The sequence below is a fragment of the Cardiocondyla obscurior genome, linkage group LG06 (genome assembly GCF_019399895.1).
Source record: "Cardiocondyla obscurior isolate alpha-2009 linkage group LG06, Cobs3.1, whole genome shotgun sequence".
Classification (NCBI taxonomy): domain Eukaryota; kingdom Metazoa; phylum Arthropoda; class Insecta; order Hymenoptera; family Formicidae; genus Cardiocondyla; species Cardiocondyla obscurior.
In genome coordinates this window covers 5,496,974-5,511,241 of record NC_091869.1, presented here as the reverse complement: position 1 = coordinate 5,511,241, position 14,268 = coordinate 5,496,974, and the positions used below count along the sequence as shown (strand labels likewise).

Sequence of the window (14,268 nt, the reverse complement as noted above, 5' to 3'; positions counted from 1 at the left end):
TCTCGCTCGGCGTCGAGAGAGGTCATGGCGAGCACGCGGTTCGAGTTCGAAAGGAAAATGTCGAGGCGTCTGCGCGTAATCTTAGCCTTCGCTTCACGTCGTAGCTCGTTTCTTATGTCGAATTCGAGAATTTGACGGTCGGGAGTGTCGTGGACTATCTCGCGAGTGTCCAGTGCGCGAAAGGATTATTCGACACGTCCCATCTGAGAGGAGGAGCAGGCCTCGGATAGGCATCACGCTTCGGCGAAGCAACTTTTAGGTAAGCATACATTTTTTTTAATTAAATTTTTATTAAAAAAAAATGTTTACCTTTTTTTTAATAATCTTATTAATTTACTGGCACGTCTAAATTAATATTTTTCTTTTTATGTTACAGTCACTGGCAAAATTCTATAACTTCGCTGAAGCTCAAGCAGATTGGTAAGTCGCAAAATTTTTTTTCATAGTTCGTAATTATATCTCTTGAACCAGCAACCCGTCGTCGATCATAGGTTATTCAATTGTAATTATTAAATATAAATTATAATTAATTAATGCTTCCAATTATAATGACGCGCACGAATTAGGAATTCTCAGAAAATAGCGCACGCGGAGCGTGCCCATGATTTGTTCTAGTATTATAAAAAACTAAGGGAGTTGAAAGAAAAGAATTATGACCAAAAAGTGGCTTTTAACGTATTGATTTTATTTTGATGTTTTTTTTCTTCTTTTTAAATCTCTTTAATATAAAATCTGTTTAACGATGCCACACATTCAACTATCTCTCTCAGGCAAAAGTTATTTTTGCTTCCTTCCGTTTATATACACGATTAGGTCTAAGGCCGTAGTTGTTTAACTTTCTTTTCCCAATCGGTATCGAGCGCAGATTAAAAATTCATCCGAACGGAGCCTTTTACAAGGGGAAACTGAGATTAGCGGCGATCAAGGGAAAAAGAAAAAAAAAAAAAAAGAAGGAAGAACATCTGTCTTGCGTTTGTCCTCTTGACTTATCAGCGTCGCGAAAATCCTGTTAAAATTAATCGGCATCGCGTGGCCACCAGTTTGAAATAAACAAGTCAACTTCTTTCGTTCGCATTTTTAATTCTCATCTTTCTTCTTATTCCGAATGGCATACGCGCGCAAGATAAAAATATATTTCCGTCACACACGCATGTGGGGAGACGCGCTTTTCCATTTTCGATTTTATTATCTTGATTCGCGCGAGTCCACGCGGCGAATGCAAGTCGCAGTTGTACGATACAAAAAGTTGAATTCTTTCGTTCGAATCCAATTGTGAGCGATGGGGCGAGCCACCCCTTTATTCGGAAATCTCATCGAGTGGGAAAGCGGCTTTCCTCTTATACGTAGAAAAGGAGCTCCGTGAACTCGCGACTGTGCGCATAATAATTTGACCCGAGGGGCCACGATGCCAATTTACTACGCTTTACTTTTGTCTCTGATCTCATTTCTCCCCGTTTTTTTTTTTTTTTTTTTTTTTTTTCCCTCATCCCTGTTCTCCCTTGTCCTAATTGGCAGTATACGTTACGTTCAGACAGATTTCAAAGTCCATGATATCGAGCGTGGTATCCACGTTTTTACTTGCTTGTCGAGATAAGAGGTACATAATTTATATATATATAATCCGTAGGATTTACATAATTCAATTGCTTCGTTCCACCAGGGTCACCTGTATGCTAATAATCGCGATAAGTGTTGCCTTCGATACATTAAGTAACGAAGCGGCAATCGATTACAATTTCTTCTCATCAATATTACGCATGGATCTTTAAGCATTTGCGTAAAGTAAAATAAAATAAATCGCTTAATACAATGACAACGAAGCCTCGTCACATTTGCTCTTTCTCTACATGCCCCGCACAGATGCCAATCTCTAATAATTCGAATTACTTCTGAACAATAACAAAGGCAATGACATCGAGTTTTTTTCTCTTTCTGTAACAAAAGAAAAAGTTTTCAAGCGGCTATAACTAGTATCACAAATAAAAATTTCTCGAATTGTATTAATTCGTGATACGCTTAGTATTATTACAGTTTGCATTTATTAATTGTGTAAACGTTTGAAAAATTTGTAAAGAGAAAAAAACAGATATCGTTATGCCATTACGCGCAAAATGACGCACACATACACAAATAAACAACCAAACTGCACACACACACGCATACACACGCAACATACGCAACGGCGCTTAGAGTTTACTATTGAAACAAATTGTTAAGATTCCGATAGTAAACCCAAAATGTCCATGCATGTAAATTATGTACCTCTCGCACGCCTGATGTTTGCACCGTTAACATTAGCACGACTCGTCAATGTGTTTACATGTTGCGCCCATTTCGCATACTCGACGTGACAATCTTTCAAAGATTCTGCGCGTATCAACATCTCTCGTAACAAAACTCATTATCAACAAATCGCAGAATCGTACGTCTCTTCGCTAGTGTTTTACCCTGCAAGCCGTACTCCAAGTTTGTTAATTATCGCTCGCTTCAAATTCACATCAAACGCGAAGGAGTCGCAATCGTTCCGTCTTCTTTTCTCCGAATTCTTTCTTACCAAATGGTTTATTAATACCCAGCCACGGGCAAAAGAATTTACGATGATCATGTACTTTCACACACTTTATTCTCGTGTAGTTTATGTGTTCGTTTGAATTAAGAAAAAAATATAATAAAACGGAAAAAAGAAGAGACCGGCAGATAAACAGACAAAGAGAAAGTTGAATTCGCTCGCGTGATAGCAATTTTGCTTTTTTCTTTTTTAACTTTTTATATCTTGGTTGTTACTTGACAAAGTAGTGCAAGCAGCTGTATTACGGGCATGTAACAATTCCAATTTCGGAATTTAATACACGCCTATCGAACGAGCGGCATTCCCTCAGTATTCTTTAACACAAGAGAGTTCGTTGAGCACTACTAGATAAAAATGCACGATCGAAAAAGTCGTCGACTCTTTCTCAGTATATTCCGATATACTACGCATGCTAATTCGATAAAAATCAACTTGTGAGAATTTTGCGTAATTGTATAATAATAAATGATATTATCATTATACAATTTAAAAAATTGATTAAAATAATGAATTTTTTTCGAAAGGTACTCGACGACACAGGCCATAGGTCATTCAACGATCGACCTACATTTAAATAACTAGTTACTTTCAAGATGGTCAAAATACTCTCTCTAGCAAGAGCCTATTCGGATTTACAATCCGTTTACATTTACTAAACGCACTTGGAATACATCATTGCTGCGTATTGATTACCGGACTAAAAATATTATCTTTTTCTTTTCCCATTTGCAACAAAATTTAGATAATTTTTTAGGTTGAAAAATTGATAACTGCCGCTTAATATACTTATTACTCAGATATTATATTTATAGCAATAGATATTTGCTAAATGAATTGAGAGAGAGAAAGAGAGAGATAGAGAGGGAGAGAGAGAGAGAAAGAGAGAGCGTAATTGAAGCGAGCGGTTCTTTAAGCGATCGGTCACCGATTGGTGCCATCATGAAAGTAACTCTCAATTTTGAAAGTCTTATTCTATCTTTTCAGAATACTAGTACTTCCTTTCGTATCTTCCTTTTTAATTTTATATCGCGGCTACTGATTGTGCGGTAAAAGGGTAACGGGTATAGTCTGCTGCGCACTCGGAGGTGGCTGTGGTGGCAGGTATTGCATGTGTTGCGGTGGAATTGATGGTATGTGAGGTGGAATAATAGGACACATGATCTGATAACTCGGTGCGTGACCTTGCGGTGGAGGTTGCGGGTACGTAGGCTGCGGAGTACCGGGCGGATTATAAGCGCCCGGCGTATGCGGCTGATTTGGATTGGCCGGGGAGGGTGTTTGGCTGGGTGGCTGTTGAGCTACGTGAGGATGCGGATGAGTGTGTGGGCCCATATACTGCAAGCCGGGTGCTTGCGGACCCTGTGAGTCATGGTGATGATGGTATGGTGTAGCCATGTGCGGTGGTGGCGGTGCCTGGACCATTCGCACCATTTGCTGGTACGCCGGTTGTCCTGGATAAGGCACCTGGAATGGATGTATACCTGGCGCTAACAACGGCTGCCCTGTTGCTGCGGCTACTTGCATCTGAGATGCTATATCTGGCGCGCGATGCGGCATCATTGGCACTGTAAAAACCACATATATCTCATGTTAGCCAAGTTCTTTATATGTTATATATTTCAAATTTAAACACAAAGTTCATAAAAATAATAATATTAAAAATGACTTGAGTAGAAAAACTTTGAACAATTTCTTTTGAATCTATGGTAGATTAGGTAATTAAATAATATTAAAAGAAAAAAAAAAGGTACATTTTACATTAATATTTCAATTTTAAGTAAACTGTGGCATTAAATGAAATTGAAATATAAATACTAACTCTTCCGGAACCTAGTCATCTGTTGAGTAGGTGGTTGATTAAAACCTGTTGGAGTTACGTATGCTGGCATAACAACAGTTGCAGGCATAGTCGCTCCCGTATATTGAGGAGTCTGTGGTGTATGTGGCCGACTAGGTGTCGGTGTGCTAGGTGAGCGCTATATATTACAAAAATACAAATCTCATAATTTCTGTTCAAATTAAATTTTCTGGTGGATTAATAATACTATGTTACTTACCGGTGTAAATGGCTTGGCATTTGGATTAAATTCTTTAGCGTTCGGATTTAAAGTAGATTTCTTAAAAGCAGAAGTTATTTTATCAACCGCAGGTTCTGATGACGATTGTTGCACTGTTGGAGTATTAGTTTGAGGTGCTTGTGTTGGCGGTGGTGGTAATTGTTGTGGCTGAGGAGGCTGCTGCTGTTGTTGCGATTGTGGTTGTGATTGCTGCTGCTGCTGTTGCGATTGTGGTTGCTGCTGCTGTGTTTGTGGCTGAGGAGGACTTGTAGATCTTACTAATGGACCAGAAGGTGGTTTATTGGAAACTGGTTCCTCTTGAACTGTTGGGTGTTGTTGATGAGAACTGGTATGTTGCTGTGAAGATGACTGTGATTGCTGCGGACTCGTATGTTGATGAGAACCTTGGTGATGAGATTGATTCATTGGAGAAGCAGAATGCACTTCTTGTTGATGTTGTTGTTTTCTAGATATTTGAGGAGTATCTGGTGATCCTTGCGATTCTGCTATTTTAAATTCTGCCGCAAACTGCCGCAAGCTCATGTCTGAATGTTGTTCTCTTTCACGTGGCGTTGGAACCTTAAAGTAAAACTTACGAGTGTATATCAATTTCCTCGCGATTAAAAAAAAAAAGAATAATACAGATTTAAGTAGGAATATGTGTCATACCTTTCTGTGATCCGACTTATGTATGACTATTTGTCCTTCTACAGAATTTTGTTGCGTCAATGATGTGTGTTGCTGATGAACAGTCTGAGAAGACTGTTGCTGTTGTTGTTGATGAGAAGGCGCAACATTTGGTGGCGGAAACGGTGCTGGTGGAGCTTTGTCAGCTTGATAAACCTGTTGTCTGCCAGGACGTTCACGTTTCTCCGTATTTAATTTACTCGGAGGCGTTTGTTGTTGAGATGGAAAGTTTACTTGTGCCATCGATGGAGTAACTTGAGTTTGCGATTGATTCTGCTGAATTGCTACACAACGAAAAATTGAAAATTGTTCAAAAGAAAATTTTAAATCTGAAAACGGTGGGTAGGAATTAAGAATTCGAGAAAAAAAGTCATTTTTTTACGACATTTGTAATCATTAAGTAATCAATTAAAACGAGCATAAAAAAAATATACAATAAATTGCAGATTCAGTAAGTAATTTTAATTAAATATGAACTTTAAATAAAATTGAACAAGTATATTAAACTTTTTTACTTGTAACAAAATGCCTTACCTTGTTGCGACTGCGTTGTCGGCGGAGGCACAAACGGCGGTGGTGGATTATTGTACGTAACAACCACTCCGTTGGGCGGCATACTCATATTTAAAGATACTGGATGTTGCACCGATGTGTGAGTAGGTTGTACACCCACCGGTATGTTCGATTGTGGAACATTTACATTGACCGTGGACGGAGAGGGTTGACCATAAACGTTCTTATTGTTGGTAGTTGCAGGTGAGGATGGCGGCTCACTCTGATTGGATCTCATGAGTTTGCTAGTATTACCATTTTTCTTCTTTAATGGTGGCGGAATATACTTCCCCTCGGTAGGTCGCGTCTAGAATTCAACAGTAATTAATAAATTTGACAAGTACAAAAAAATTCTTCGTGTATAATCAAAATGAAATAGATTTTACCACAGCTGCAAATCTTTCTTCCTCATCGCCGTTCTCCAACTCTAATCTGGCTTTATGATTTGGCTGAGATTCAATCTCGTTTGCTATCTCGGCCGCTTTTTGCTCTTGTTCTTTATAATCCTTTGTGTCTTTACGTTGTAGTTGAAGAGTGTAACCGACCAAGGAAGGCTCAAACGTCGTTTGAACTCCATATTCTTGTTCATTTTTACGAAACATTTCATTTACGTCCCAACCATTCTAAAATTTACACGTATATTTTATATGCTCGTTGTTAAACATTAGATTTATGTATTATATTTATATTCGCTAAAATATAAAACAATTCTAATCTTTTTTTGTGATAAATGTATATGCTTACAGCAGCACCGTCTAATTCTAAATCAGCTCCATTCATGGCAGTCGGCGGATCCCAAGGTTCGAGTTCCTTCTCGCCGATCAGACCGTTAAACTTGCTAATGGCTGTATCCGTTTGGAAAGTATCTCTTATAGCATAATCTAAATCAACGTCCTTGGCAGATATAGTGACAACGTCTTTTGGGTTAAAAATTAATTTCTCTACTACGCTATCTACGCTAATCTTCCCCGAGCTTTCGACACGATGAGCCATCTCTAGTACTACATCGAATTGACTCGAGAATGTTCTAAACACACCCTCAAACACTGAGCCATTTTGAGTTTGTATCTGAAGATAAAAAATTGAGTTTAATATTGCATTAAATTTTGTGTAACACAATATATCGTACATTAAATTATCAATTGTATATAAATAAATAATTTTATTTTATTTTTTTTTCAGGTCCATAGATTAATCCATCCAATGGCCTACCTGCACTATATTGCCAACATGGCTAGTGACTGCATGCATAAAATGAGCATTGTTATAAACTCCCTCGGCCGCGACGCATCTCTCTTGCGGTCCACGTGCGCGGGGAGACCTGAAAGATAATGTGAGTCAAAAAAAATGTTATTTTTTTAACGCCGTCGGTACATGACATTATGTTGTAAATATTATACCTGCTATTATGATCTTGACGAGGAAAGCCAAGTGATTGGCAGTACCTGTTATTGTTCGTACGATTCTTCCTCTTGGTATTCATTTTGCCCGACGGTTCTTGGCCGTTTGCTGATGGATTTCTGCCACCGGTTTGTGGGGGGCCCTCTCGTTTCCTAGTAGGGACCGGAATTTTGACAACTTTCCCGGTGATCGTTTCACGCCGAAAAGATCCGTTTTTTCGTCCGTGAACGCGGACAACGCGGACGCGGATACGCTTTTGTCGAGCGTCTAATTACGCGGCACTCTTACGTTCGTTGGCAGCGCGTAATTTCTCGCAGCTCGAGCGACGCGACGAAACGAACGAAGCCAAATGCGACCAAGTGGACGAGGGTAAGGAAAAACGAGAGAGAGATAGAGAAAGAGAGAAGACGAAGGGAAGCAAGATAGAGAGGGAGGAGGAGGAGGAGGAAAAGGAGGTCGCGGAGGCTGCGAAAACTATCCACATTCACGAGGGCTCATAGGTTAGATTTAAACAAGCGCGAGTGCAAAGTGGCCCACGGCGGCGGGGGAGACGATCGAACGGCGTCGCTCCCGCGTGACTTTTAAATCGCGGTTTGACAGAAGTGAGAACGCTATCACTCGATGGCTACAGCTGTGCAACGATAACAGATAATCCCTTAAAACGGAGGACGCGCGCGTACGCGTACGATGCACACGCACGGCGCAGGGGACTGCGCGCGGGGGTGCGGGTGAATATAAGTATGTGTGGCGCGCGCTCACGCGCGCACGTCTGATTATACGTACACCGATGATGAAAACGCGCGAGTTGGCTCGGACCGACCCACGAAGCGCACTAGCACGCTTCTCGAAGATTGTCAACGAGCACACGTGACGTAACGGCACAAGGCTGCTGAGTTTCCGCTGGTCTTCTCGGGGCGGATGGAGTAGAAAGTCACGGCGCGCGCTGCGGTTCGCCACCCGTTCGCGCGACACTCGCCCTCGGCCAACGGGGCTTCACGTCTATGGGAAGGGAGGAAGGGAGGCGAGGGAGGCGAGAAGAGAAAAAAGAGAACGAGAGACGGAAAGACAGGAGGGAGAGACGAACGTTCCGTATGCAAGAGATTCCGTGTAGCTGCAAAGTCGCGAACGGCGAGAACGACGAGGCGGCGATGCGAAACAACGAAAACGGCGGGCGGACGCGGCAGACGACAAACGGCAGACGACGACCGACGACGCAAACTGCCAAATGGCGATGGCGAGGGGGAAGGAAGGGGGGGAGGCTCGCGGCGACTCGCGCGTTTCTTATTTCTCCCGGGGGTCTTCTCTCTCTTTTTTCTTTCTTTCAACTGACCAACATGTGGCGGAATGTGATACACGACGGGCTCGCAACCTCTCAACGTACCTACAAGTCGCCTGATCAACCTGATCGCGGTGACTCTCGGACGCAGTCGCCACCTGGTGAACGCCTGTCCGGCGTCGGCCTGTTTCTTTTTCCTCTACCCTCCACTCCGCCCAAGCCAATCGGATCTCGATTCTCGGCCGTACGTTCGCCGTGCGAGATAGGCGTGAAAATTATAAAATGTCTGCAAATACGACCAACCCCCATACAACGTGAGAGAAACGATCGAATTTTATTGGCACGTCCGTTTCCCAGATTCAGCTCCAACAGAAATGATCGAAACGGTTACATGACATTTTTTTAATAAAGACATTTGATTGTTATGGCCGTCTGTAGAAAAAAAGTAATTATTTCTTCTTTTATGTTTTATTACAATTGTTTTTTTTTAAAAGTATCTTACATGATGATATACCGTTATATCAACTGACTGTACACAGGCTAGTGCGACATTTCGTCGCTAGATGACGGGACACTAAAGTTTCGTGTGCGATGCCCGAACTATATTCTCTCATCCAAGGGTTTCTAACAGTTTCTAATTCCGTTACTTTTCAACTCTACCAAAATCGACAATGCAACAATTAATCAGCTTGTAATTACTTGGGCAGCTTTGATTATCAAATTGGATTCAGTTTTGGATTTCAGTTCGTTAATTCATCAAGCAACGTAAGTCGCTTTCCCATATAAAAAGATAATTTGTACAATAAATTCAAACTTGCGACATTCTACTTTAACCATAAAAAGCTGCTAAGGGAAGTCTCTCTTCTCTTAGTAGAGAAGGAAAAGTAAAAGAGACACGAAGCGCATGAATTATTTATTATCGCTATCTCAGTAGAAAATTATTAAAATGTATATATTTTTTTTTATTACAATCAATTATGTTTTTTTTTCACAATTAAATTTATGTAGAATGAGCATCGCGGTATCTCTCATTCTCGTCAATGTCGTAAATTGCATTGAGCTTACGAATGATATTCTTTGTTCTGTCGTAAACGAAATTGTCCATCTGGCCCAAAACGTTGACGAAGTCGATTATCTTTTCAAATCCACGATTTATCTTTCCGAATCTCTCACCTTTGGGTGCTTTTCCTTCGAAACTCGATCTCTTCTTCAATATATTTGGTTGATAACTCGTAGATAATTTTTCAGGTTTGTATACCGATGAAATTCTGGCAGCGTTTGCGACAAGTGATATCTGTTTAGCAAGACTTACGTTAAACACATAAAGAATTAGATTGAAGAATTAAATTGAGAATTTGCTCCATAACGCGCATCTAAGTTTGCGCTAAGTTTACTTCATTTGATCTTACCGTACATACAACGAAAACTGAGAGGAAAAATATATCCAATTTGGTAGGTGTCCCACTCATTTTTTTCTCTCTCCGACTTGCTATTTTACGAAAAAAAAAAAAAAACAGAACAAGAGAGCTCGACCGGATATTGATACTTTACAGAAAGAAATAATTAACGCAATTAATGCGGAATTATTTGTTGGCTCGATATTAACTGGCAATATTTTCGACTGGTAATGAGATGATTTGTCGATTCCCATCCTTTTATAAGAATCGAGGAATGTGCGGGTATTCGGTGTACCGTTGAATTAACATTTTTATGGAATCTTTATATTTCAACGTTTTCTATAACACTCAAATAAATTTTATTTTGTAAAGTTGAATGTACCCGGCAAAAATTTAATATGTAATAAGTAATGAATTTTCTATCATGTGTCTTTTTAATTAGAGAAAAAAAATTTTTTGTTCACAAATAAATTTATTTCTAGGTCACATTGGCAAATTCTTCCTTGTAAGTGGGTTCGACTGACGCCTGCAATGCAAAATTAATGCGGAATCCGCTGATTAGGTGCAATCATTCATCGTTACCTACATTACTACATTCAAAGGTAAGTCAAATTAATAAAAGAAATTATTTTTATTCCACTGGGTAAATCCAGACGCACAACTATCGTAGCTGTTGTCGTAAAATTTAAATTCGGTCATCGATGCAATACGAAGAAAATCTTATCGGGTTACATTGCACGATTTAATAATGTAGGATAAAAAAAAAACAATCAAGGGGTAGAAACAATCAAGTATTTTTATTAACAATCATTCGTCAGTTACCAAACACGTTTACATTTCTCATTTGAAGTTGCGGCATGGAATTTGATTGATACAAAGCTGAATCTCTTCTAGCAAATTTGTTCGAGATGAATTTCCATTCGCATGTTCCCACGAGTAAGATAAACTTGCGATAGTCGTTTCGTCTATTAAATTTTATGATTGCGGCGCCGGTGTAGTTTGCTTTAGCTGGTTGTTTAAATCGTGCGTGGCCTGGACGGCGATATCAATCGCCTGCCTAGCATATTTGGCGATGTCATCTTGGACCTTGCTGGAATTCTCATTGATGGTCTTGGCAACGTTCTCCGTTTCCGTAACGAGAGTCTGAACACCCTCCTGGAACTTGGTGCGCAGCTGAGTCAGCTGCTCGGTCGTCTCGGGATTGACGCTCAATTTGTTAATCGCTTCAGACACCTTGTCCTTCATGTTTGTCCAAATGCTCTCCAGCTCGGGACTCTTTGCCTGGATCTGCAAACGATCCGCCATGCGTTCAGCCAGGATCATGATAATTTAACTTCAGCAAGCGCGTATATATATATATATTTTTTTTTTTTATTAATTATTATTTGAAATTACTTAATTATTTTACGGCAAAGATATTTCAAGTGTCGAGACACGCGTAACATGTGAAGTTAATGCGCGTATTTATTATTAAAATTTTTTTTTACTTGTTTGCATTTATTTATGCACGATATTCTCAACGATGCAAAGAAAGAATATGCAAATAATGCTGTTGTACGCTTAGGATTGGTAGGTTTTTTAATTTTCAAGTGTGAAAATGACGAAAAACACGTCGGTGTTTGTTACTTTTAGTTTACTTGGTTTTTATTTCTTATTTTTAGCTTCGTTAGTTTTTATTCTTCTATACAGGCACATAGTAATATTAAATATTTTTAATATATCGCGCAGCGCATCGATAATATATTTTGAATTGTCATGCAATGATATTCACTGCTAGTTTTCTTATTTTTATAATGAAATAATTTTCTCTTTTCAACATGCCCAATCGCGGGTCGGTTGTTTCTTTACGGAATAGATTGCTAAATAGACAAGCCATTCGGCTTTCCTCTTGAATCGAACTCTTTGCTCGGACAGCGAAAAAAAATAACAGCTTTGTACGCAGAAAACGGACGGTGTGGCCATGACTTTTGGAGCTAATTTTGAAAGTGATAACTCTAGGTCTTTAGGTTCGAGAAGTAGCTTTCTGTAACTGCGAACAAATAAGCCAACTTTTAATCTTTGTATAGCGTGTAGGGCAATTTTATTTGTCGCGGCACATCAACGAATAATTTTAATAAAATAATCGAGATGTCGATAGGAAAAACGGTTCAACATTCGATTTTTCAAGTTCGACAAGTAAGTTGCAAGCAAACGCGTTTTTTACGCTTGCTAAATATAAGAAAAAAAAAAAAAAGACGTCGCGCGTATGTGTTGAATATTCGCACTCACCTCTTCAGACATGGTCTTCAGGTACGACTGGACATTATTGACAAAATTGGTTTTATGTTCATTGACGGTATTGATGATTTCCTCTTGGTTCGGCAAGTTAAATTGCTGCTGGAGTTGAGCGCCAAAATTGTTGATGGCTTCTTGTGCCTCCTTGATGCGATCCGACAACTGAACAGATTGCGTGTCGCCGGTTTGCTGGCTCTCGCTGGCCGGGACAACCTTACTGTCCGCCGCGGCCAGGAAGAAAACGGCCAGGATAATCGCGGAAAAGCACTTCATTTCACGTTAGTATTCTCTCTCTGGTCGACTAGGAAAACGACTGATGCGTAGAATGGAAGCTCGCACTTCCTTTTATAGGCGACTCTTATCGGTGCAGGGGCAAAGTGCTTATTATCTCACTTCGACGACAATGACCTGTGTTTCTCTCCCTGAGAATCGTAGAGGAAGCCGGTGCTGTATTCGAATTTTATATAGTCGAAACAACGATTTTTCGAAATATTATTATATTTTTTATCATTTACAATTTATTTGTAAGGAAATGATAAAGTTTATCGCTGTGCTGTAAGGCCTCTCTGTTGTTTTATTCCGTTCGTTTATTAATTCCGTCGTATTGATAATAATTGTAATATCGTGGAAGTATTTTTCATGGATATTATATAGATTCCTAGTTCGAAATTTGCTTAGTTGGACGGAGATGTTATTATTGCGTACGCTCAGCAAAAATTTAGTTCTCCGAAAGAACATGCAAATATAATAATTCTTTTTTGCTTTTCATCTCATTAAATAAGCGCGATAGCAATTTTTTTTACTCTAATTGTAGCAATAAATACTCTTTACAAATATTTTGTTAGAAATGTTATACGAATAAAATAGCCAGCTTTTTATTATACATATATTAACATCAAGTATTTGTATCATCTTACGTTTTAATTTATAGCTTTAATATATAATTTTATCAAACAATGTTCAATTAAATTTTAGATATTCCTTAAAAATATAATTTTAAATGAATATCGGCCAAGAAAGCAATTTTTTCATATTATGTAGTTTGTTTTAGAGTGACGTTGAAATCTCTGCTACAAACACAATAAAAGATACGTTATCCCGTGAGTGGAATGCCTTCTTACAGTGAAACTTAGTAATTTATGAGTCAAAGAAAGATTTGCCTTTTAGAAGTAAATATCACATTTAAGATAAATGTTCCGGCGTTCTAACTTGAGATTACAGTGTTTATACTGTATCTCTAAGAAAGTTTGCGCAGAAGCTTGTTCTTAGAATCAACTTTACTTAATCAAGCATGTAGATGATTTAACGTAAATGAGACCGCGCTTTGCTGTATTGGCATTTTTGTTATTCGAATAGCGAATTTAGCACGATTCGAAACGAAGCGATACGATTTCGAATGAAATGGTCAAAGTTCAAGGCGAGATTGTGATTATCAGCTTTAACTACCGCTCGTTCCTTTCTCCGCGGACCGTTACATCAGCCGGATAAAGATATATTTCAGATGATCATACGAGTACACGTGCATGTGCATGTACACACATCCGCATCGTTGACTTCGCGATGACGTCTGGCTCATAATTTTTTCAGAGCATGGGGGCAGAGATTATGGATTCTTCCAAACGCTGTTTAGTCGATATCGTGTATTTAACCAATCTATGTATAAATTACGACATCAAATTCAATTGACGAGCATCCTACGTTTGTTGTAAACATCTTTTTTTTTTTTTTTTTGTAAAAGATAAATTAGAGTTAACTTTATGATTAGTTTCTCTCTCTCACTTTTTGTGAAATTAAGATTGAAAGATAAGCACAAAGAAAATTTTATTACTTATACGTACGTACAAGAAATTTAAATTTATTCACGGTTCTTAAATAAGGCAATTTCGAAAAAATTTTTATATGAGATAACAACTTCGCAAACGTTTTTCGTGCACATATTTGATGACGATAAACGATTTATAAGCCAATTTAAAATAGTACTGATGCTTTCAATTTATTTTTAACATTATACATAATAAAAAAACGCAAAGTGAGGTGTGAATTTAATAAAATAAC

At 38.9% G+C, this 14,268-nt stretch overlaps 2 protein-coding genes and 1 long non-coding RNA gene across 4 annotated transcripts; 1 reads left to right on the top strand and 2 right to left on the bottom strand.

Annotated features, from left to right (window-relative positions):
* Window positions 1–664: 664 nt before the first annotated feature.
* Window positions 665–8,372, bottom strand: LOC139103166 (ataxin-2 homolog). Of its 2 annotated transcripts, none has more exons than XM_070657605.1 (9): window positions 7,266–8,372; window positions 7,078–7,186; window positions 6,610–6,933; window positions 6,252–6,488; window positions 5,848–6,172; window positions 5,296–5,597; window positions 4,627–5,205; window positions 4,389–4,545; window positions 665–4,134 (listed from the first exon to the last, which is right to left on the bottom strand). In XM_070657605.1, exons 1-9 carry the CDS (start codon window positions 7,346–7,348, stop codon window positions 3,602–3,604), a joined length of 2,649 nt encoding a protein of 882 aa, XP_070513706.1. In that variant the 5' UTR covers window positions 7,349–8,372; the 3' UTR covers window positions 665–3,601. The 2 variants fall into 2 exon arrangements, with proteins under 2 accessions (XP_070513706.1, XP_070513707.1); XM_070657606.1 differs by having other exon boundaries at window positions 7,311–8,372.
* An 855-nt stretch (window positions 8,373–9,227) lies between these two features.
* Window positions 9,228–10,510, top strand: LOC139103226 (uncharacterized). The gene is made up of 3 exons (XR_011545847.1): window positions 9,228–9,307; window positions 9,791–9,994; window positions 10,422–10,510. It is a non-coding gene; the product is annotated as an uncharacterized lncRNA (long non-coding RNA).
* Window positions 10,511–10,717: 207 nt separating this feature from the next.
* On the bottom strand, window positions 10,718–12,557 carry A4 (apolipophorin-III-like protein). Its single transcript, XM_070657697.1, has 2 exons — window positions 12,208–12,557; window positions 10,718–11,226 (listed from the first exon to the last, which is right to left on the bottom strand). Exons 1-2 carry the CDS (start codon window positions 12,484–12,486, stop codon window positions 10,915–10,917), a joined length of 591 nt encoding a protein of 196 aa, XP_070513798.1. The 5' UTR covers window positions 12,487–12,557; the 3' UTR covers window positions 10,718–10,914.
* Window positions 12,558–14,268: the final 1,711 nt, after the last annotated feature.